This window comes from Pongo pygmaeus, chromosome 1 (genome assembly GCF_028885625.2).
Source record: "Pongo pygmaeus isolate AG05252 chromosome 1, NHGRI_mPonPyg2-v2.0_pri, whole genome shotgun sequence".
Classification (NCBI taxonomy): domain Eukaryota; kingdom Metazoa; phylum Chordata; class Mammalia; order Primates; family Hominidae; genus Pongo; species Pongo pygmaeus.
In genome coordinates this window covers 189,821,271-189,841,528 of record NC_072373.2, presented here as the reverse complement: position 1 = coordinate 189,841,528, position 20,258 = coordinate 189,821,271, and the positions used below count along the sequence as shown (strand labels likewise).

Genomic DNA, 20,258 nt, shown 5'->3' with positions numbered 1-20,258 from the left:
CTTGCAGCAAGATTAGTTTGTTTTCAGGTCTGTCACCCGCCTCTTCCCACCTGGGCTGTGATTCCATGAGAGCATGCACCAGGTTGACACAGGGCCTGGAATAAAATCAGCACCAATTTGTAGAATAATAATTGCCGTCACTTACTGAGAACTGCCCAGGTGTTTGGCACTGTGCTAAAGGCAGCATTAACTACCTGAGGAGACGGGGACCATCTCCCTCTGGGAAACAGCCTCAAAAATCAGAACGAATGGTGTCTTGGGCAAAGGAGAGAGTCAGGATCCAAAGCTAGGCTGTCTGAACCCGGTGCCACCCAGCTCCTCTCTGGCAGAGCACCAAGCTCCCCCCACCCTACCCTATGAGCTGGGAAGCCCAGTGGGTTACCCCACCACCCAATGGCAGTCTCTGCCCTCCAGGTTGTGACATAACAATTGCACAACCCACGAGATACTTTTGAAAGAAACTGTCGGTTTCCTCTCCTGGGCACTGCTGGGGACTGTGGCCCCCATGCCATCCAGTGTCTTCAGCAGCCTTGGGACTTTGGAAGCTAAATATAGTCAGGGCTCGGGGTGATAAGGAAATGAAAACGGCAAGACTGTAAAGTGACCCAGTTTTATTTTGGTTTTGGAGGCCAGATAGGGCATTGCTCCACGGGTTCGGGCTGTACAACCTTCCCCTCCTTGAGGTGGGAGGCCCAGCAACCACAGGGCCCAGGCAACGGGGTGGAAGGCTCAGGAGATGGTGGCTCTGGGGACCCGATCCCGAGGAGAGAGGGGGCAGCAGGAGAGGCCTGCAATGGCTCAGATTGGGGGAAGAGAGGCGCGAGGGGGAGAGGACACGATCCAAGAACCAGAGTCCGAAAGCTGAAGCTGGTCCAGTCTCTTTCACTTTACGGCCGAGGCTGGGCTCAGAGAAGTGAAGCCAAACTGTCCTCCCGCAGGAGGCAAGGCCTGGAGGGACGCCAGGGTCCCAGTCCGGTGCCGGGCCCCGCGCACACAGCCGCCGCCTCCACCCTCGCGGAGGGCGCGCGCGGGGCCCAGTCGCTGGGTGCGGGGTCCGGCGGGCAGTCGGGCCCCTTCTCCTCTCCGGCACGGCGGGCGGGCGCCGGCCGCGCTCAGCAGCTCACGGAGCCGGCGGGCGGCGCGGACCCCAAGTCCGAGAAGCAGTCGAACTCGCTCTGGCCCAGGAAGAGCTCGGGCAACTCGCGCACGCGGTGCAGCCCGAGCTCCAGCTCCAGCGACGTCAGCGCCTCCTCGTCGATGAGTTCGGCGTCCATGCCGCCCAGGGCGTGCGCGGGTGGCGGCGGGGCTGCGGCGCTGGGCGCCGGCTGTGGGCCCGGGGAGCCTCCCGGGGCGTTAGGGGGCGCGGCCGCGCGGCCGGGGTACGGCGTCGCCACAGGCTGCAGGTGCGCGCTGCCGGCGGCCGGCGGAGGCACGGCCGGAAAGGGCTGGAAGGAGGACGGCGGCCCGAAGGCCCCGTACGCCAGGGCCCCGGGTTGGGGAGGCGGCGGCGGCCCCAGCGGAGCCCCCCGCGGCCTCAGCCCGTTGTCCAGGCCCGGGCCCGCGTACGGCGGCAGAGTCCGGAGCGCATGAGGGCCATGGGCGGCCGCGGCGGACGGCGACCTCTGCACCAGGCGGTAGCCCTCGGCGAGCATCAGGTGGTCGGCCATGGCGGCGGGCCGGCTGCCTGCGGGGAGAGCGCGCGGTGGTCAGCGCCGGCTCCCCCGGCCCGGGCCAGCGGCTCCTCTGCGGCGGGAGACCCGGGCACCGTGCGGTCCCTGCAGCTCGGCCGGGCGGAGCAAAACCAAACCCGACTGGTGCCCCGGCCCAGCCCACTACTGCGCACCTTACGACCGCAGCTCCGGGTCACAAACGCCCGCACTCTGTAGAGCTCCGAAACCTCCCCGCCGCGTACCCGGGCTCGGCGTATTCTTATATCCAGAGGCGGGGCTTCCCCGCCCTCGGACGCTCATTGGCTGGGCGAGACGCTTCTGGGTGGGCCGCGCACGCCCGCATCTAGGTCTTGGCCCCGCCCCCCACTGGAACCCCGCCCCTTAGGACCCTGGCCCCGCCCCAGGCTCTGAGCACCGCCCTGGGGCGGGGTATTTGGCACTTTCCGAGGGATTCGTTCTGGCCTTCAGGGCTTCGGAATCGGGCTTGGCTGGGGTCGAGCTTGAACTGACCAGAAGGTGGGGTGGGAGGGCCAGAGTTTTAGGCCCCCCAAGAGCTGCAGGATGTCAGGCCTACGCAACCTTTTAACTTTCCAGATAGAGACCGAGGCTCTGGCGGAAGAGGCTTCCTGGAAATACACAGCAAAGCCTTGATCAAAGTGAGACTGCACAGCTAGCTACACAGGGCGCATGCACCTTAACGGTGCAGGATCCTCGCAGGAGGACAGCTGTCCGTTCCCATAACCCCCAGGAGAGCCTGTTGCTCCCCCTCTAGTTCCCACTGCACCTTGTCTGTTGAAGCATGTACTTAGTTGTTATTAAACTAATTTATGGGCACGTCTCCTGAAGGACTTGTTCATCTTCTTCTCAGCACTTGGCCCGGAGCCTGGCCCAGAGCAGGCTTTTAGTAAAAGCTGAGTGAATGAACTAATGATGGAATGAATTCCAACTCTCAGCTGAGCCACAGTTTCTTCATCTGTAAAAGGTAAAGAACAGCAGCACTGACCCTTTTTAAGGGGTAAGTGAGGGCATGTGTGTACAGTGCCCGGCACAGTGCCTGGTATGTGGTAGATGCTCAAAAGTGTCCCTTAGATGAAAGAAAGGCTATTTAGGTTCTGTCCCAAAGGGCCTTCCCTTGATAACAGCAATAATAACTTGGACTTTTAAAGTGCTTTAACTTCTATGAGTATTTTGTTGGGGGCAGGGCATGGATTATCAGCCCCATTTTGGTGATAAGGAGAAGCACACAAAGAGAAAGTGGCTGTCCTGAGGTCACAGGCAGCCAGAGTTAGCGTGTGAATGCCATGTGTTTTCCAAGTCCTTAGGGCAACTGGAGTCTTTGCCTTGGCCAGGAGACAGCCTCCCAGAACCTTACCCTCCACGCATTTGACACTCTCTCTCCCTTCTCTGACCTTCCTCCCCCAGTGGCGTCCTTGGGACTTCCTGGAACTTGGGTTTATCCAGTTGATGTAGAGGGGATAGCCCTACAGTGAGAATTTAGAGGCCCAAGGTCTTTTCTTCCCTCTTTCTTCTTATTTTTTTAAATAGAGAAGGGAGTGGGGGGCGGCGTGGGGGAGTGAGGAGGGCCTCAGGCTTATCTTGAATCCCTGGCCTCAAGTGACCCTTCCACCTCAGCCTTCCAAAGTGCTGGGATTACAGGCACAAGCCACTGTGCCCAGCCAGAGGCCCAAGTTCTAATCATATCTCTGCCACCCACAGGTGTGTGACCTCCACCACCAACCAGCTGTGACAGTTGAGTGTTGAGAGGGGAGTATTACTTGATTCCCCGGGGCCTCAGCTTTCTGCTCTGTGAAAGGGAGACGGTGATCTTGTCTGATCAGCCTGAGAGCTTGTGGGAAGTGATAAATGACCATGGGTGTGGTCACATTTTTGCAAAGTGTAAAAAGCTACACCCTGGAATTTATTCTCCTGAATCTTTCTCTACAGGTAAGGCTTCTCACAGAAATTCCTAAACCCGGCCATGCCTCACACTTATCTGGAGATGTGGGGGGTAAGAGGTGGGTGAGTGGGGGCTTTGAGAAAGACGGAAAATCTCTGCCCAATTTGGGAGATGAAAGTGAGAGGATTGCTTGAGCCCAGGAGTTCAAGACCAGCCTGGGAAACACAGTGACGCCCTGTCTCTACAAAAAATTAAATAATTAGTTGGGCATGGTGGCATGTATCTGTAGTCTGAGCTACCCAGGAGGCTCAGGTGGGAGGATTAGCTGAGCCCTGGAGGTGGAGGCTGCAGTGAGCCATGATGACACCACTGCACTCCAGCCTGGGCGACAGAGATCTTGTCTCAAAAAAATCAACAAGCAGGCCAGGTGAGTGGCTCACATTTGTAATCCCGGCACTTTGGGAGGCCGAGGCAAGTAGATCCCTTGAGCTCAGGAGTTTGAGACCCCTGTCTCTGAAAAAATAAAAAATAAAAAATTAGCTTGGCATGGTGGTGTGCACTTGTAGTCCTTGCTACTTGGGAGGTTGAGGTGGGAGGATCACTTGAACCTGGAAAGTCGAGGCTACAGTGAGCTATGATCGCACCACTGCACTCCAGCCTGGGCGATGTAGAGAGACCCTCTCAAAAAACAAAAAAACAAACAAAAAATTATTCTGCCATCATTGGTCTTAGGACACCAGCATTTGGGAGCCATTGCACCACCAGATGATTTTCCATTAAAAAAAAAAAATATGTGTGTAACTAATGTTTAAGAAGTTCTTTAGGCCGGGCATGGTGGCTCACACCTGTAATCCCAGCACTTTGGAAGGCCAAGGTAGGCAGATCACCTGAGATAGGAGTTTGAGACCAGCCTGGCCAACGTGGTGAAACCCTGTCTCGACTAAAAATACAAAAATTAGCTGGGTGTGGTAGCACACGCCTGTAATCTCAGCTACTCAAGAGGCTGAGGCAGGAGAATTGCTTGAACCCAGGAGGCGGAGGTTGCAGTGAGCCGAGATAGCGCCACTGCACTCCAGCCCCAGCGACAGAGTGAGACTCCATCTCAAAAAAAAAAAAAAAGAAAAGACAAAAAAAAGGAAAAATACAATAGGAAGGAGGTTGGGGTGCAGGGGAGGAGGGGAGCAAGTTGTAGTATTAAGTGGGGTATCTGAGGCAAAAGCGGGCTGGGCGTGGTGGCTCACGCCTGTAATCCCAGCACTTTGGGAGGCTGAGGTGGGCAGGTCACTTGAGGTCAGGAATTTGAGATCAGCCTAGCCAACCGGTGAAACCCCGTCTCTACAAAAAGTACAAAAATTAGCTGGGTGTGGTGGCGCGCACCTGTAGTCCCAGCTACTCAGGAGGCTGAGGCAGGAGAATCACCAGAACCCAGGAGGCAGTGGTTGCAGTGAGCCAAGATGGCGCCACTGCACTCCAGCCTGGGCAACAAAGCAAGACTCTATCTTTAAAAAAAAAAAAAAAAAAAAAGCGGTATCAGCAGAGAGAACACTGGAGCAGCACTTCTAAAACTGTAGCGACAAGTCCTGAAGTGTCAGCCTTACCAGGGACCCCATTAGAAATGCACATTCTAGGACCATACACCAGACTCAAATCAGTTTCTGGATCAGAAGCTGGGCTGGAACTCAGCATCTGTGTTTTAATAAGCCCTGCGGGTGATTCTGATTAAGGACCTCTGAGTTAGGGGGAAGCCTTAGGCAGCGGTGAGCCGCAGCCCTAAGGGAGTGTGGACAGAGTGCAGTGGGGCTAGGAGGGTAGCAGGGAGGCCAACTGCATTGAAGCCTTGCAAGGACTTTGGCAGAGGAGTGACATGATCTGGCCTTTGTTCTGAAAGTGTTGCTATGGTCGGACCTCATTTGTTTCTAGAGTTTCCATAAACTGCTTCCTCCAGGCTCCTTGGATGCCCCAAGCACATTCGCTTCTCAGGACTCTTGCTGTGCCCTTTGCCTGGAATGCCTTTCCTTCAGACAGCCACAAGACCTTCCCTGACCACCGTCTATCCATTCTGTCCCCTTACTCTGTTTTGCTTCTGTCCTTAGCACCCACCACCATACAGTCATGCACTGCATTACATTTGGGTCAGGACAATGGTCCTATAAGATTACAATGGAGCTGACAAATTCCTATCACCTGGTGACCTTGTAGCCACTGTAACGTCATAACGCAACACATTCCTCACGTGTTTGTGGTGACGCTGGTGTAAACAAACCTACTGCGCCCCCAGTCATATAAAAGTATAGCACATACAATTATGTACAGTACACTTGATAATGATGACAAACAACTATGTTACTGGTTTATGTACTTATGATATGTTTTATTGTTATTTTAGAGTGTACTCCTTCTACTTAAAAAAAAAAGTTAACTGTAAAGCACCCTCAGGCAGGTCCTTCAGGAGGTATTGCAGAAGGTGCTGTTATCACATGAGATGACAGCTGCATGTTATTGCCTCTGAAGACCTTCCAGTGTGCCAAGGTGTGGAGGTGGAAGACAGTGATATTGATGATCCTGACCCCAGGCTAATGTGTGTGTTTGTGTCTCAGTTTTTAACAAAAAGAGTAAAAAAAAAAAAAAAAAAAAAAAAAATTGAAAATAGAGAAAAGCTTATAGGATAAGGATATAAAGAACAAAAACGGGCTGCGTGTGGCGGCTCACGCCTGTAATCCCAACATTTTGAGACACTGAGGCAGGAGGATCACTTGAGCCCAGGTGTTTGAAACTAGCCTGGGCAACATAGCAAGATCCTTGTATCTACCAACAATAAAAAAAATTAGTCAGGCATGATAGCATGCACCTGTACTCCCAGTTACTTGGGAGGCTGAGGTGGGAGGATCACCTGAGCCTAGGAGGTTGAAGCTGCAGTGAGCCAGGATTTTACCACGACACTCCAGCCTAGGTGGCAGAGTGAGATCCTGTCATAAAAAAAAAAAGAGGGCCAGTCACGGTGGCTCATGCCTGTAGTCCCAGCACTTTGGGAGGCCCAGGAGGGTGGATCACCTGAGGTGATGAGTTTGAGACCAGCCTGGCGAACATGGTGAAACCCCGTCTTTACTAAAAATACAAAAATTAGCCAGGCATTGTTGGTGCGTGTCTATAATCCCAGCTACTTGGGAGGCTGAGACAGGAGAATCACTTGAACCCAGGAGGCAGAGGTTGCAGTGAGCCAAGATCGCGCCACTGCACTGTAGCCTGGGCAACAGAGCAAGACTCTGTCCCAAACAAATAAATAAAGTGAAAGAAGGAAAGGCTGTACAATGTGTTTGTGTTTTAAGCTAAGTGCTATTACAAAAGAGTTTAAAAGTTTTAAAAAGTACATAACGTTACAGTAAGCTAAGGTTAATTTATTATTAAAGAAAGAAATCTTTTTTATAAATTTAGTGTAGCTTCTAAAGTCTACAGTAGTGTACAATAATGTCCTAGGCCTTCGCATTCCCTCACCACTCACTCACTTACCCAGAGCAACCTCCAGTCCCGCAAGCTCCGCTTGTGGTAAGTGCCCCTATATAGTGTACCAGTTTTTTAAAATCTTTTATACTGTTTCTTTTTTTCTTTTTCTTTTTCTTTCTTTTTTTTTGAATCACAGTCTCTCTCTGTTGCCCAGGCTGGAGTGTAATGGCACGATCTTGGCTCACTGCAACCTCCGCCTCCTGGGTCCAAGCAATTCTCCTGCCTCAGCCTCGGGAGTAGCTGGGGTTATAGGTGCGCATCACCACGCCTGGCTAATTTTTTAATTTTTAGTAGAGATGGGGTTTTACCATGCTGGCCAGGCTGGTCTCAAACTCCTGACCTCAAGTAATCCACTCGCCTCGGCCTCCCAAAGTGTTAGGATTACAGGCATGAGCCACTGTGCCTGTCCTATACTGTATTTTTATACCATATTTTTACTATACCGTTTCTATGTTTAGGTACATGAATACTTACCGTCGTGTTAGAGTTGCCTACAATGTTCAGCCCAGTAGCATGCCGTACAGGTTCATAGCCTAGGAGCAATAGGTTATACCACATAGCCTAGGTGCATAGTAGACTGTGCCATCTGGGTTTGTGTAAGTACACTCCATGATGTTTGCACAATGATAAGATCACCTGACAACATGTTTCTCAGAACATATCGGCATTGTTAAGTGACTCGTGACTGTATTTCAGAGAATGATTCCCCACCACTAGGTCAGCTCCCAGAGAGCACAGGCATTGAATATCTTGCTCTACGCAGTCTTTCCAAGGCATCAGAACAGTGCTTGACACATAGTAGGGACTTAATAAGCATTGATTGAATGAATAAATTAGGCACAGAAAAACTATCCTTGTGGCTCATGCCTGTAATCCCAAGACTTATAGTAAGTATCCTTATCCTTACTGTCCTTATATTTGAGCAAAGACTTTTTGACAAAGAAGGAAACTGAGGCCCAGAAAATGGCTGAGGTATGTATGTGGAGCATATGTGCGTGGTGTGTGTGTGGTGGAATCAGGAGTGGAAGCAACATTTGTAGCCCTTGGAGCAGAGCCTTTCACACTGACCTAAGCTGCTTTTACCCTAAGCCACACCTTTACAAGCACGAGTAGACAGGACCTTGGTAGACTTTGGCCCAGGTGGGCATTGACCAAGGAAAAGCACTGGGCCCTGAGCTCCATCTTATGCTGCGGGGCGAGGGTGCAGTCCCTTCCTCTCCCTCCCTGTGTCCAGTCCCCCTTCTGAGGACACACCGGAGGATCCACCCTAGGTGGCTTCTACCTCCCTCAAAGACCTCAGGTCCTGACTGGCATGGACATTTGATTTGCTACCTCTTGGATTTTGCTCTTGCCGACTGCCACATTTCCAGCACTCAGCAAGGGACTGTCTAGAGATTGACTGAGACTGGAGGTCTCATGAGAGGGTATGGGGAGGACCTCATTCTCGAACTTCTGAGCTGGTTTCCCGGTCCATAGCTGACCAGGCTTCCAACCCCCCCAGGCAGCTTAGCTGACTTATACTCAAACCTGGTGGCTTCTCTGATGCTGAGGTCTGGGCTGACTGGCAGGCAGAGTTTGTCTCCTCTGCCACTTTTTCTCTATATTGCAGAGGAGAGGAGATATTGCTATCACATCCCCCAAGGGCCATGTCCTATAAGAGACCTCAGCTGATGATCTGCACCATTGTACCTGAGGCTCAGATGAGAAGAATGAGGCTACAGGTTGGACGCAGTGGCTTATGTCTGTAGTCCCAGCTGCTGGAGAGGCTGGGGCAGGAGGATCACTTGAGCCCAGGAGTGAGCCATGATTACACCACTGCACTCCAGCCTGGCTGACAAAGTGAGACCCAGTCTCAAAAAAAAAAAAAAAAAAATTAAAAAAGATTGAGGCTACAGCACCTGACTGTAACAAGAATAACATTAGTTAATGTTTACTGAATACAGTATACCAGACATGGCCTGGATGCTTTACAGATACTGTCTTATTTAATCCTCATAATAAACCTGTGAATAGTTACTACTATCATTCCCATTACACAGAGGAGGAAACTGGGACTCAGAATGGAAAGTGACCACAGGGCCACACAGCTAGTGATGCAGGACAGGCATGTGGCAGCTCTGCTAGTTGCCTCTGAAGGGGCACTTTCCTCTTCCCCTTTACCTGCATGCACTCCTGCCCTAACAATATCAGCATAAGAGAAAGGTAATATTTGAGCAAAAACCCAAAGGAGGTGAGGGAATTGGCCAAGCAGACGTGGAGGTAAGTAGGAGAGCATTCTAGACAGAAGAAAGAGCCTTCCATACCTGCTTGGCCAATATTACCTTTCTCTTATGCTGAGCACCCTATTTAATTGTAGTAGTTTTCAAATATGTCTGCAAATTCTTTGATACGTCTCCCTTAAATTTCCCTCTCCTTGAATGTGGGATAGACATAGTGACTCACTTCCAGCTAAGAGAATACAGCAGAAGTGATGGTGTCATTTCCAAGACTAGGTTATTAAAGATATTGTGGGTTCCTCCTTGCTCTCACACTGGAATCACTTGCCCTGGGGAAAGTTAGCTGACATGTTGTGAGGATACTCAAGCAGCCCCATGGGGAGGCCCATATGACAAGGGACCGAGGCTTCTTGCCATCAGTCAGTGAGGAATTAAGGCCTTTTGCCAATGGCTGTATGTGTGAGCCATCTTGGAAGCAGCTCCTCCAGCCCCAGTCAAGCTTTCAGATGACTGCAGCCCCAGCCAACATCTTGTTTGCAAACTCATGAGAAACCCTGAGGCAGAATGACCTAGCTAAGCTACTCCTGGATGCCTGACCCACAGAAACTGACATACTAAATGTATGTTGTTTTAAACTGCTCAGTGTTGGGGTAATTTGTTACATAGCAATAGATAGTTGTCCCTTGGTATCCATGGGGGATTGGTTTTAGACTCCCCATGGATACAAAAATCGTCATTTGCTCAAGTTCTCAATATCAAATGACATAGTATTTTCATATAACCTATGCATTATCCTTTGGTATTCCTTAAATCATCTCTAGAGTACTTATAATATTGAATACAATGTAAATGCTATGTAAATAGCTGTTATACTCTATTGTTTAGGGAATAGTGACAAGAGGAAAAAGTCTGTACATGTTCAGTACAGATATAATTTTTTTTTTTTTTGATAGGGTCTTAAAATGCAGTGGTATGAGCATGGCTCACGGCAGCCTCAACCTGCAAGTGATCCTCCCATCTCAGGCTTCTGAGTAGCTGGGGCTACAGGCATGCACCACCATGCTTGGCTAGTTCTTTTTTCTTTTTTGTAGAGACGTGGTCTTGCTATGTTGCCCAGGCTGGTCTTGAACTCCTGGGCTCAAGTGATCCTCCCACCTTGGCTTCCCGCAGTTCTGGTGTTATAGGCATGAGCCACTGCACCTGGCCTACACACAATTTAAAACAATTTTTTTTTCAATTTGAGACTGGTTGAATTCACAGATGTAAAACCCACAAATACTGGTCAACTGTATATTAATATAGTAACCTGTCTCCTTTCCATCCCCCAAATGGCCCTTACCTTGCTCTACTTTCTATTTTTTCTCAGCATTTATCATTAACTAACACACTAAGTAACTTTTTGTTTTGTTTTGTTTTGTTTTAGAGGCAGGGTCTCACTGTGTCAACCAGACTGGAGTGCAGTGGCACAGTGCAATCTCCTGGGCTCCAGCAATCTTCCAGCCTCAGCGTCCCAAAGCACTAGGATTATAGGCGTGAGCCACCGTGCTTTGCCTCATTCCACATTTTAATATTTAGAGAACTTACAACTATATTTTATTGATTCTAAGACACAAAAATCTTTTTTCACACTAACTTTTCCAAAATAAAAATCTTTTAGGCCAGGCATGGTGGCTCATCCCTGTAATTCCAGTATTTTGGGAGGCCAAGGTGAGTGGATTGTTTTAGTTCAAAAGTTGGAGACCAGTCTGGGCAACATGGCAAAATGCTGTCTCTACAAAAAATTAAAAAATTAGCTGGGCATGGTGGCATCCGCCTGTAGTCCCAGCTACTTGGGAGGCTGAGGTGGGAGGATGGTGGAGGTTGCAGTGAGATGAGATTGTGCCAGTGCACTCCAGCCTGGGCAACACAGCCAGACCCTGTCTCAAAGAAAAAAAGAATCTTTTAAAATTGATAACATTTCATATTAATGAGATACAGTATGAATCAGGCACTGGTTTAGGTGTCTAAATGAAACAGGCAAAGTTCCCTGCTCATGTGGAGCTGATATTCTGGTGGTAGAGAGATAAATAATTAAACATAATAAATAAGTAAATTAGGCTGGGCCCGGTGAATCATACTTGTAATCCCAGTGCTTTGAGAGGCCGAGGCGGGAGGATTGCTTGTGCCCAGGAGGTTGAGGCTACAGTGAGCCATGATCGTGCCACTGCACCCCAGACTGGGTGACAGAGCAAGACTCTGTCTCAGGAAAAAAAAAAAAAAAAAAAAAAAAGTAGAATGACAGATGCTGATTTTGTTTAGGGCATCAGTTTGCCCAGCCAAAAATCAGACACATTCCTGGTCAATGAGGTCGAAGCAGAAAAGGCTGGGTGGGGCTTCCTGGAAAGCTCTTTGAAAACAAATGGGATTATCCAGAATAAGCAAACTCACACAGACAGAATGCAGACTGGTGGTTACCAGGTGCTGGGAGGAAGGGAGAATGGGGATCAACTGCTTAATGCATACAAGGGTTCCTTTAGGGATGATAAAAAATGTTCTGGAACTAGAGTTGGTGGTTGCACACACATGGTGAATGTATTAAATGCCACCAAATTATTCATTTTTAAATGGCTAATTTTATATTACATAGATTTCCCCTCAACTGAAGGGAAAAACAAACAGACGGTTTCAGCCAGCACTCACTTTTTGTGCTTTGCCTTTCCTCTTTTTCTGCCAGGGATGAGGATGTGATGCCTAGAAAGGCAGCAGCCATTTTTTCAGCAAAAGGACAGAATAATAGTAACAATAACAGCTAACACTTATAGAGCACCTAATATAGAGCCAGGTACTGTTTTAAGCTCTTTGCATACATCTACTCATTTAATATTTACAACAATGCTATAAGGAAGATACTGTTATTCCCATGTTATAAATGAGAAAACAGGTACGGAGAAGAAAAATCATGGTCCATGCTAAGGACGGCAGAGTGAAATCTAGTTGAAGCCTGAACCCTCCATGCACCGTGGAAACTCTGTAGCAGCCCTGGATTCCCACCTTGGTCTTCTTAACTATTTGAAAAAAGCACCCCCTATTTAATTAAACCATTTTAGTTGGGTTTCTGTTCCACACATCCTGAGATTCAAAGCCAGGTATGTCTGACATCAGTGCAAGTGTACCTAAGCACTCTGCTTTCCTAGCCTGCAAATAAGTGGTCAAGTGCTTTTCAGCCTCTCTGATCCCAATAGATGGTGGCCCTCTTGAAGGTGGAGGGGGGTCTTCCTCCACTGTGAAGTCCCATCATTGAGCACGGGGTCCTGGTCCATATGGAGCAGTGCTGTGTGGTGTTGGGATTAGCAGTTTGGACCCAGAGAAGGGGCTCAGAGAGCAGTGAGGGAGACATTCGCTGGTGTAGAGCAGACATCAAAGATGAAGTGAGCCCAGAGGCAGGGGAACTTCATGATGGTCAGGATCTGGACAGATGAAGAAAGCAGGAAATGGGCTTTCCAAACAAACAGCACAGCTTTTGAGGGAAAGCACCACGATGTGAAGGTACAGAGTGATGTTCAGGAAGTACCAGTAGCTGGGTGAGGCCGGAAAAATGGGTGTTGAGAGAGGGAGAGATCAGTCCTGAAGGGTGAAGACCCTTGAAAGTCAGGACTCAGAACATTGAAAATCATCTGTGCAGAGCTTTCTGTGTCATCTCACTGCAACAAGGAGAAATGGCAGGAGGTGTTTCTCCCATTTTACAGAAAAGAACTGATGTTCAGAGAGGCTTAGTTTGGCTAATGTTGCCTCGCTAGCAAGTGGCAAGAGTGGGACTTGAACTGGGGTCTTTTAACCTCATGCCCTACACTTGCCTGCTCAAGCAAGCGATTGTCAGCCTGCCTCTGTGGGTAGGGAGGGACAACGGAAGCATTCCGAGGGGGAAAGGGATGCTCTTTCTATCGGAACTTTCTCTTTTGCCAGTGCAAAGTATGGAATGGATTTGAGGTGACTTTCTAGGGCATAGCAGTGAACTCATTCATTCATTCATTCATTCATTCATTCATTTATTCCTTCAAAAGAACACTTGCTGAGCTTCTACTGTGCGCCAGTCACTCCCTGATATCATGGAGCTTACAATTTAGTGACAAGAGAGTCAAGAACCGAGTGGAAAAAAACCCAAACAATTACAAACTGTCAAGGGCTAGGAAGGAAACAAGCAAGGTGATGTGAACTTATGTTAGAAAGAGGGGTCAGGGAAGGCCTCAGTGAGAGGTGACAATAGGTTGAACTCTGATGGGGAGGAGGAGCCAACTCTGCCAAGAACAGAAGGAAGATGTTCGGGGCAAAGAAGGCAGCGTGTGCAAATGAAAGCCCTGAGGCTGGAGGGCGGTAAGCTGAGCATCGACCATCAAGCAGGTAGGCACGGGTCAGATTGTTGGGGCACCAAGTCAAGAGTTTGGGTTGTGTAGCTAGTGGGATGGTAAGCCACTGGAGCCAGGAGGTCACCCTGCATGACCCAAACCCGGTGACCCTGTGGAAGAGGGAGATTAGGAAAGGCAGGAGGGGCTCAACCAGCTGCAATGGAGTCACATGTAAAGGAGGCAGGGGCATTAAGTTCTAAAATCAGCAGGTAAGGCAAAAGTCATATGCGGTCCTTAAGAACTCAGTAAGGAGGCTGGGCGCAGTGGCTCATGTCTATAATCCCAGCACTTTGGGAGGCTGAGATGGGTGGATCACTTGAGGTCAGGAGATCGTGACCAGCCTGGCCAACATGGAGAAACCCCATTGCTACTAAAAATTAAAAAAAAAAAAAAGCCACGTGTAGTGGCATGTGCCTGTAGTCCCAGCTACTTGGGAGGCTGAGGCAGAAGAATTGCTTGAATCTAGGAGGTGGAGGCTGCAGTGAGCCAAGATCATGCCACTGGGCGACAGAGCAAGAGTCCGTCTCAAAAAAAAAAATTCAGTAAGGAGCTTATTACATTTTTGTGAATTCAATCCTTATAGTAATGGGTATGTTTTTATATATGCTACATAGTAATATGCAGTATATGAAAAAGCATATATGCGGTATATGGAAAAAGCATATATTTACACTGTATACAAAGTGTATAATTTAATATAGCTTTTTTTTTTTTGAGACAGGGTCTTGCTCTGTCACCCAGTCTGGAGTAATGGCACAATCATATGCCAAGTGGAAAAATCATATGCCAGTGGCACAAGTTGCAGCCTTGAACTTCCGGGCTCAAGCCATCCTCCTGCCTCAGCCTCTGGAGTACCTGGGACTACAGGCATGTGCCACCCACCACATCCAGCTTTTTTTTTTTTTTCCTTCCTTCCTTCCTTCTTTCCTTCCTTCCTTCCTTTCTTTCTTTCTTTTCTTTCTTTCTTTTTCCTTTTTTTTTTGTAATAGAGATGAGGTCTTGCTGTTGTCCAGGCTGATCTCAAATTCCTGAGCTCAAGCAATTTTCCTGCCTCAGCCCTCTAATATTGCATTTAAACACATAAAAGAGAGAAAAGTGAGTTGGCTTGTGCCTATAAAGTTGTTTGTGTGAATTACAATGTAAATACACCGAGACTCCCCAGAATGGATGCTGTTGCTGCCCTGTCCAGATCCCCTTTCCCAGCTGCCATGATGTAGACTACTTACTAGCAGTCACAGCTGCCCCCTTCTCTTGAGAATTGGCCTCAGCCAAATAGAAGCTTCCCATCTCCCGCACCCTAGTCCTTGCCAGTCCTGGGGAGAAACTAGTAAGGGGTATAAAAGGCTGGTCCCCTTGCCTCAATGTGAGACTGACTCTGTGAAGTAATTGGCTGGGGCCTATTCATCTTTCCTCCTTCCTTTCTCTCTCTCTCTTTTAAAAATTATTATTATTATTATTTTTAGATACAGGATCTCACTATATTGACCAGGCTGGTTTTGAACTCCTGACCTCAAGCAATCCTCCTGCTTCAGCCTCCCAAAGTGCTGGGATTACAGGTGTGAGCCACTGCATCTGGCCAGATGATGACCTTGACCTCTGATTGCTGCCACATAACTGGAACTCAGAGACCTTCTTGCACATCTGTGGAAAGGGGAGTTTGCTTTGAACTGCATTTCCTCACCAGCGTCACCCATTCCTTAAGAGTCAGGCTGATAAACGAGTCAATGCTGAGCCCAAACCAGGCAGGATTAATCATTTCCTCCTCCACACTGCTGCTGCTGCTGCTGCTGCATCCTGTGTCTGAGTCATTTCCTCATCTTTAATAGCTAACATGATGCCCAGTACAAAATAGGTATGGGGGAACATTTACTGAATGAATGTCATTGAATCTGACACCATTGGATGTTGGATCCACTCAGTCCACTTGGCCACACTTTTAAGCAGCATGAGGGTAGAGCCAAGTTTTTTTATTTTATTTTATTTTTTTTTTAGAGACACTATGCAAATAGGTAGAGCTAAGTTTTACTCTTTGATGTGGGAAGGGCAGGATGGTGCAGTGCAAGAGCATGAGCTCTGCAGACACTCAGGAATCCTGTGCTTGAATTCCAGCTCTGTGCCTCTGGGTCTTGAAATTTTAGGCAAATTATTTCTCTTGGAACCTCAGTTTCCTCATCTATAAAATGGGGGTGATATTAACAAGAGTTATGTGCCAGGCAATTAGAGGATTAAATGAGATAATGCAACTAAAATTTGCATCATTGGCCTAACACGAAGTAGGAGCTTGGTAAATATTAATTTTCTCTACTCTGGTATTCCCATAGGACCTGGAACATGGCAGACAGTCAGTAAGTGCTAGGTCACCTTCAGGCCACCCTGGACCATCCAGCTCTAGCTAAGCCATCAGCTGACTACAACTACATGAATGAGCCCAGGAGATAAAAGCAGAAGAATCACCTAGCTGAGCCCAGCCAAACTGCAGCATATAGTATCATGAACTAATAAACAATTCCTGCTTTAAGCCCTAAGCCCTAACAATTTGAAGTCCTTGTTATACAGCAAACACTGTTGCAAACAATGACGTTTTAAGAAGAGCTGGGATTGAGCTGGTATTTAGAAGCAACTGAAACCAGGACTCTCTTGTTCTGTCTCATGTCTTTCCTTTTTTCTGCACATTATCTTCCCTCTCTTTCATAGCACATTGATTTTCTTCATGGTGCAGAGAAAAAGGTTGAGTTTTATAGCTTGCGTCTTCAAGATAATGGAGAAAAACTGATTCCGTTTTCTGCATCTCAGATCTAAAAATCCATGGGAAAAGACTCATTGGCCTAGCTTAGGTCAAGCCTCCCCTTGGACCAATCAACTGGTAATGGAGTGGGGAGGGCACTCCATCACAACACACACACTAGATGACATATGAGCAAAACTATCCCAAGCACTGTTTTAAGGCTTAACATGTGTTAACTGACTTCATCCTCATAATACGACAATCCCATCAGAGCTATTATAGTCTCTGTTTTGAAGTGAGGAAACTGAAAACAAGCCACAGAGAGGTGAAGTAACTTGCCCAAGACTCCACAGCTAAAAAGAGGTGCAGCCAGGACTTACACCACAGCTGTCTGACTCCAGAATCCACCCACTTAATGACCACAATGGTCTGCCTCTCATATTGAGTTCCTGGGGGGTTCCAATAGATCGAGGGGTGGGAAGGATGGAGGCACTCCAAGGAAATATCTGGAATGCTAACTCAGAGAAGGGAAGCCTCTGGGGGCCCTTGATCGCACTGTCTTCAGGCCTCTAAATAACTCTCACTAGGCAATGGCAGTGGAAGGTTCTGGATCATCTCAGAAAACAAATCTAGGATCAGTGGGTGGACACCACTGGAAAGTGGGTTTCAATTCAATGGTAGGAATTTCTTCAGAGTCAGGGATGTTAGTGCTCAAAGTCACACAACAAGGTGAACTGGGGTTTAAACTTATGCCTGAAGGAGTGCTGAGGCTTTGCTATTAACCACTGTGCCCCATCTTCATTTCCTTCTCAAAATGAGGAAAAGAATATTGGTGGAGATGGGGCAGGGAGACACAGGGCCTACATCTACCCACATTTCATTAAAGGCCTGCTGTTTCCCAGCAGATGGAGGCTGCTTATGTGATCATCTCCAGTTACTCCATGGGTTTGCCCCACCCCCTTGGCTGGTGTGTAAATTCCCTAGGGGGAGAGTCATGTGTCCTCTTAAATGCCCAGCCTTGTGCTGTCCTGGCTGGGGCCTATGGGATGGGGAGCTGGGAGGACACTTCCTGTAGTTCCTCAGGTGCCTCCCAGCATGGCTTAGACTTTGGGGGCAGGGTTGGACCAGGCAGGAAGGGGCAGCTGGGGGTTTCCTCTGGGTGCGACAGCCTGGCTCTTGCTGGGCTGGAAGCCAAGCCTGGAAAGGAATTTCCCAGTCCTGTCTGAATTCTGTTTTCTCTTTTTATTATTTCTTTTAGAGACAGAGTCTCCCTCTGTCACCCAGGCTGGAGTGCAGTGATGTGGTCATAGCTCACTGTAACCTCAAACTTTTGGGCTCAAGTGATCCTCGCCCCTTAGTCTCAAGAGTGGCTGGGACTACAGGAGAGTGCCCCCATGCCCTGCTCATTGTTATTTTTATTTTTATATTTTTTGTAGTGATGAGGGTCTCACTTTGTTGCCCAGGCTAGACTCAAACTCCTGGCCTCAAGTGATCCCTCCACCATAGCTTCCCCAAACCCTGGGATTAGAGAAAAACCTGAGCCACTGTGCCTGGCCTGAATTCTGTTTTCTTTGTGGAGGGAGGGAGAATAGCGTGAGAAGATGAATCCTGTTCCTCACCTCCCCAGCAACTAGCCTTAAGGCAGAAGAAGAGAATTGGGGTAGTCTTTATTTGGGAGGAGGAAGCAGCACTTTCTCATAAGGCATCAGGGTTTGGTGCTTCTCTGCTAGGAAGAGAATAATACTCTCACACCCCCAACGCTAATAGGTGCCCAGGGAAGTCTTGGCTTAGTTGGGTGACAGTGCTGAGAAATAGAAATATAAATGTGGGCCAGGTGCAGTGGCTCACGCTTGTAATCCTAGCACTTTCCGATGCCCACACAGGCGGATCTTAGTCCCAGGAGTTTGAGACCAGCCTGGACAATATGGCGAAACCCTGTCTCTACTAAAAAAAAAAACAAAACAAAAAAATAAAAATTAGCTGGGTGTGGTGGTACATGCCTGTAATCCCAGCTACTCAGGTCACTGAGGGATGAGAATCGTTTGAACCTGGGAGGCGGAGGTTGCAGTGGGTTGAAAGTACACCATTGCACTCCAGCCTGGGCTGTGTCTCAAAAAGGAAAGAAAAGAAAGAAAGAAGGAAAGAAGGAAAGAAAGAAAGAGAGAAAGAAAGAAAGAGGGAGGGAGAGGGAAGGAGGGAGGGAGGGAAGGAAGGAAGGAGAAAAAAATATAAATGTGAGTCATATATTAAATTGGGAATGTTCTAGTAGCCACACTTAAGAAAGTAAAGAGAAACAAGAGAAATAATTTTAATAACAAATTTTATTTAACCCAGTATGTCCAAAATAATATCACTGAAACCTGTAATTAATATAAAAATGATTAATGAGGGATTTCACAGTTTTCATACTAGATCTTTGAAATTCAATGTGTATTTTTTACTTACATCACAATTTTTTTTTTTTTTTTGAGATGGAGTTTTGCTCTTGTTGCCCTGGCTGGAGTGCAGTGGTGTGATCTTGGCTCACTACAAGCTCCGCCTCCTGAGTTCAAGCGATTCTGCTGCCTCAGCCTCCCAAGTAGTGGGATTACCATGCCTGGCTAATTTTGTGTTTTTTAGCAGAGATGGGGTTTCACCGTGTTGGCCAGACTGGTCTCGAACTCCTGACCTCAGGTGATCTGTCCGCCTCGACCTCCCAAAGTTCTGGAATTACAGGCATGAGTCACCGCACCCGGCCTTATACCACAATTTTGATTAGCCACATACCAACGGCTCAGTAGCCACATGTGGCTCATGGCTATCATATTGGACAGAACCATTTCAGATCACAGATTCTGGAAATGAAGATCCAGAAATCTCAGCATTTCTGCATCCTAAGTTTGCCTCTGGAAGGACTTTAAGGTCATCTGGTCAAGCCCCTCACACACAAGGAAATGACTTCTCGAGGAGACCCACTGCTCCTAGCAAAGTTGATGTCCTCACATGTGCATCCCAGTCTGGGAAACTCCCCCATTCCAGCAGCCTCCTGCCAATGGAGATGGGCTGCTGACAGCCAGCCTTAGGGCGTAAAACAGGGGCAAGAGATGAGGCAGGAAGACACCGGAAGGATGTAGAATGGACCCTACCCTGGCGGACTTCCTCTCCTCTGTCACCTTCTCCCTTTCTGGAGGGAATGTCACCGCCTGGGCACTGAGCGGGCAGCAATTCTTTTGTTAACTTCCCAAACTGGAACATAGACTCAGGCCCACCCCTTCCCTTCTGATTCTCCTTTCTCCATATTCATGGCTGCCAACAATGAGCTAGACTCTGCAAGCTACAAAGATAAGAGGCAGAGGTCTTGGGAAGGAGAAACTTTGCTCAGACTTCATGGGGGAAGGAACAGTTAATTCTGCCTGGGGACCCAGGGCAGGCCTCCCTGCTGGAGGAGGTGTCTGAACAAAAGCAGCAGTGGGGTGGGGAGGCTGGAGGTGGGGTAGGGGGTGTTAGTGATGATGAGGGACAGCAGCTGAAGGGAAAGGGCATCCAGGAAGAGGGTGACAGTCCAAGAAAGGGGCAGTATGAGGGAGCTGGTTTCCTATTTTCCCAGGGGCCATGGCCACTGCTGCTCTTTCTCCTCCCAGAAGTTGCCTTGACGTCCCCTATAAGAAAGAGAAAGGAGATTCCTTTTTTTTTTTTTTTTTTTTTTAAAGAGACAAGGTGTCTCTTTGTTGTGCAGGCTGGTGTCAAACTTCTGGCTTCAAGAGATCCTCCTGCCTCTGCCTCCCAAAGTGCTGGGACTACAGGCTTGAGCCACTGTGCCTGGCCAGAGAGTCCATTTAAAAAAAATCTGTCTGCTTCACCTGAGTTCCTAAAAAGATCAGCACATGG

At 48.4% G+C, this 20,258-nt stretch overlaps 1 protein-coding gene across 1 annotated transcript; it reads right to left on the bottom strand.

Moving 5' to 3' along the window:
* Positions 1-596: 596 nt before the first annotated feature.
* On the bottom strand, positions 597-1,902 carry CITED4 (Cbp/p300 interacting transactivator with Glu/Asp rich carboxy-terminal domain 4). Its single transcript, XM_054492820.2, has 2 exons — positions 1,844-1,902; positions 597-1,684 (listed from the first exon to the last, which is right to left on the bottom strand). Exon 2 carries the CDS (start codon positions 1,665-1,667, stop codon positions 1,113-1,115), a length of 555 nt encoding a protein of 184 aa, XP_054348795.1. The 5' UTR covers positions 1,668-1,684; positions 1,844-1,902; the 3' UTR covers positions 597-1,112.
* Positions 1,903-20,258: the final 18,356 nt, after the last annotated feature.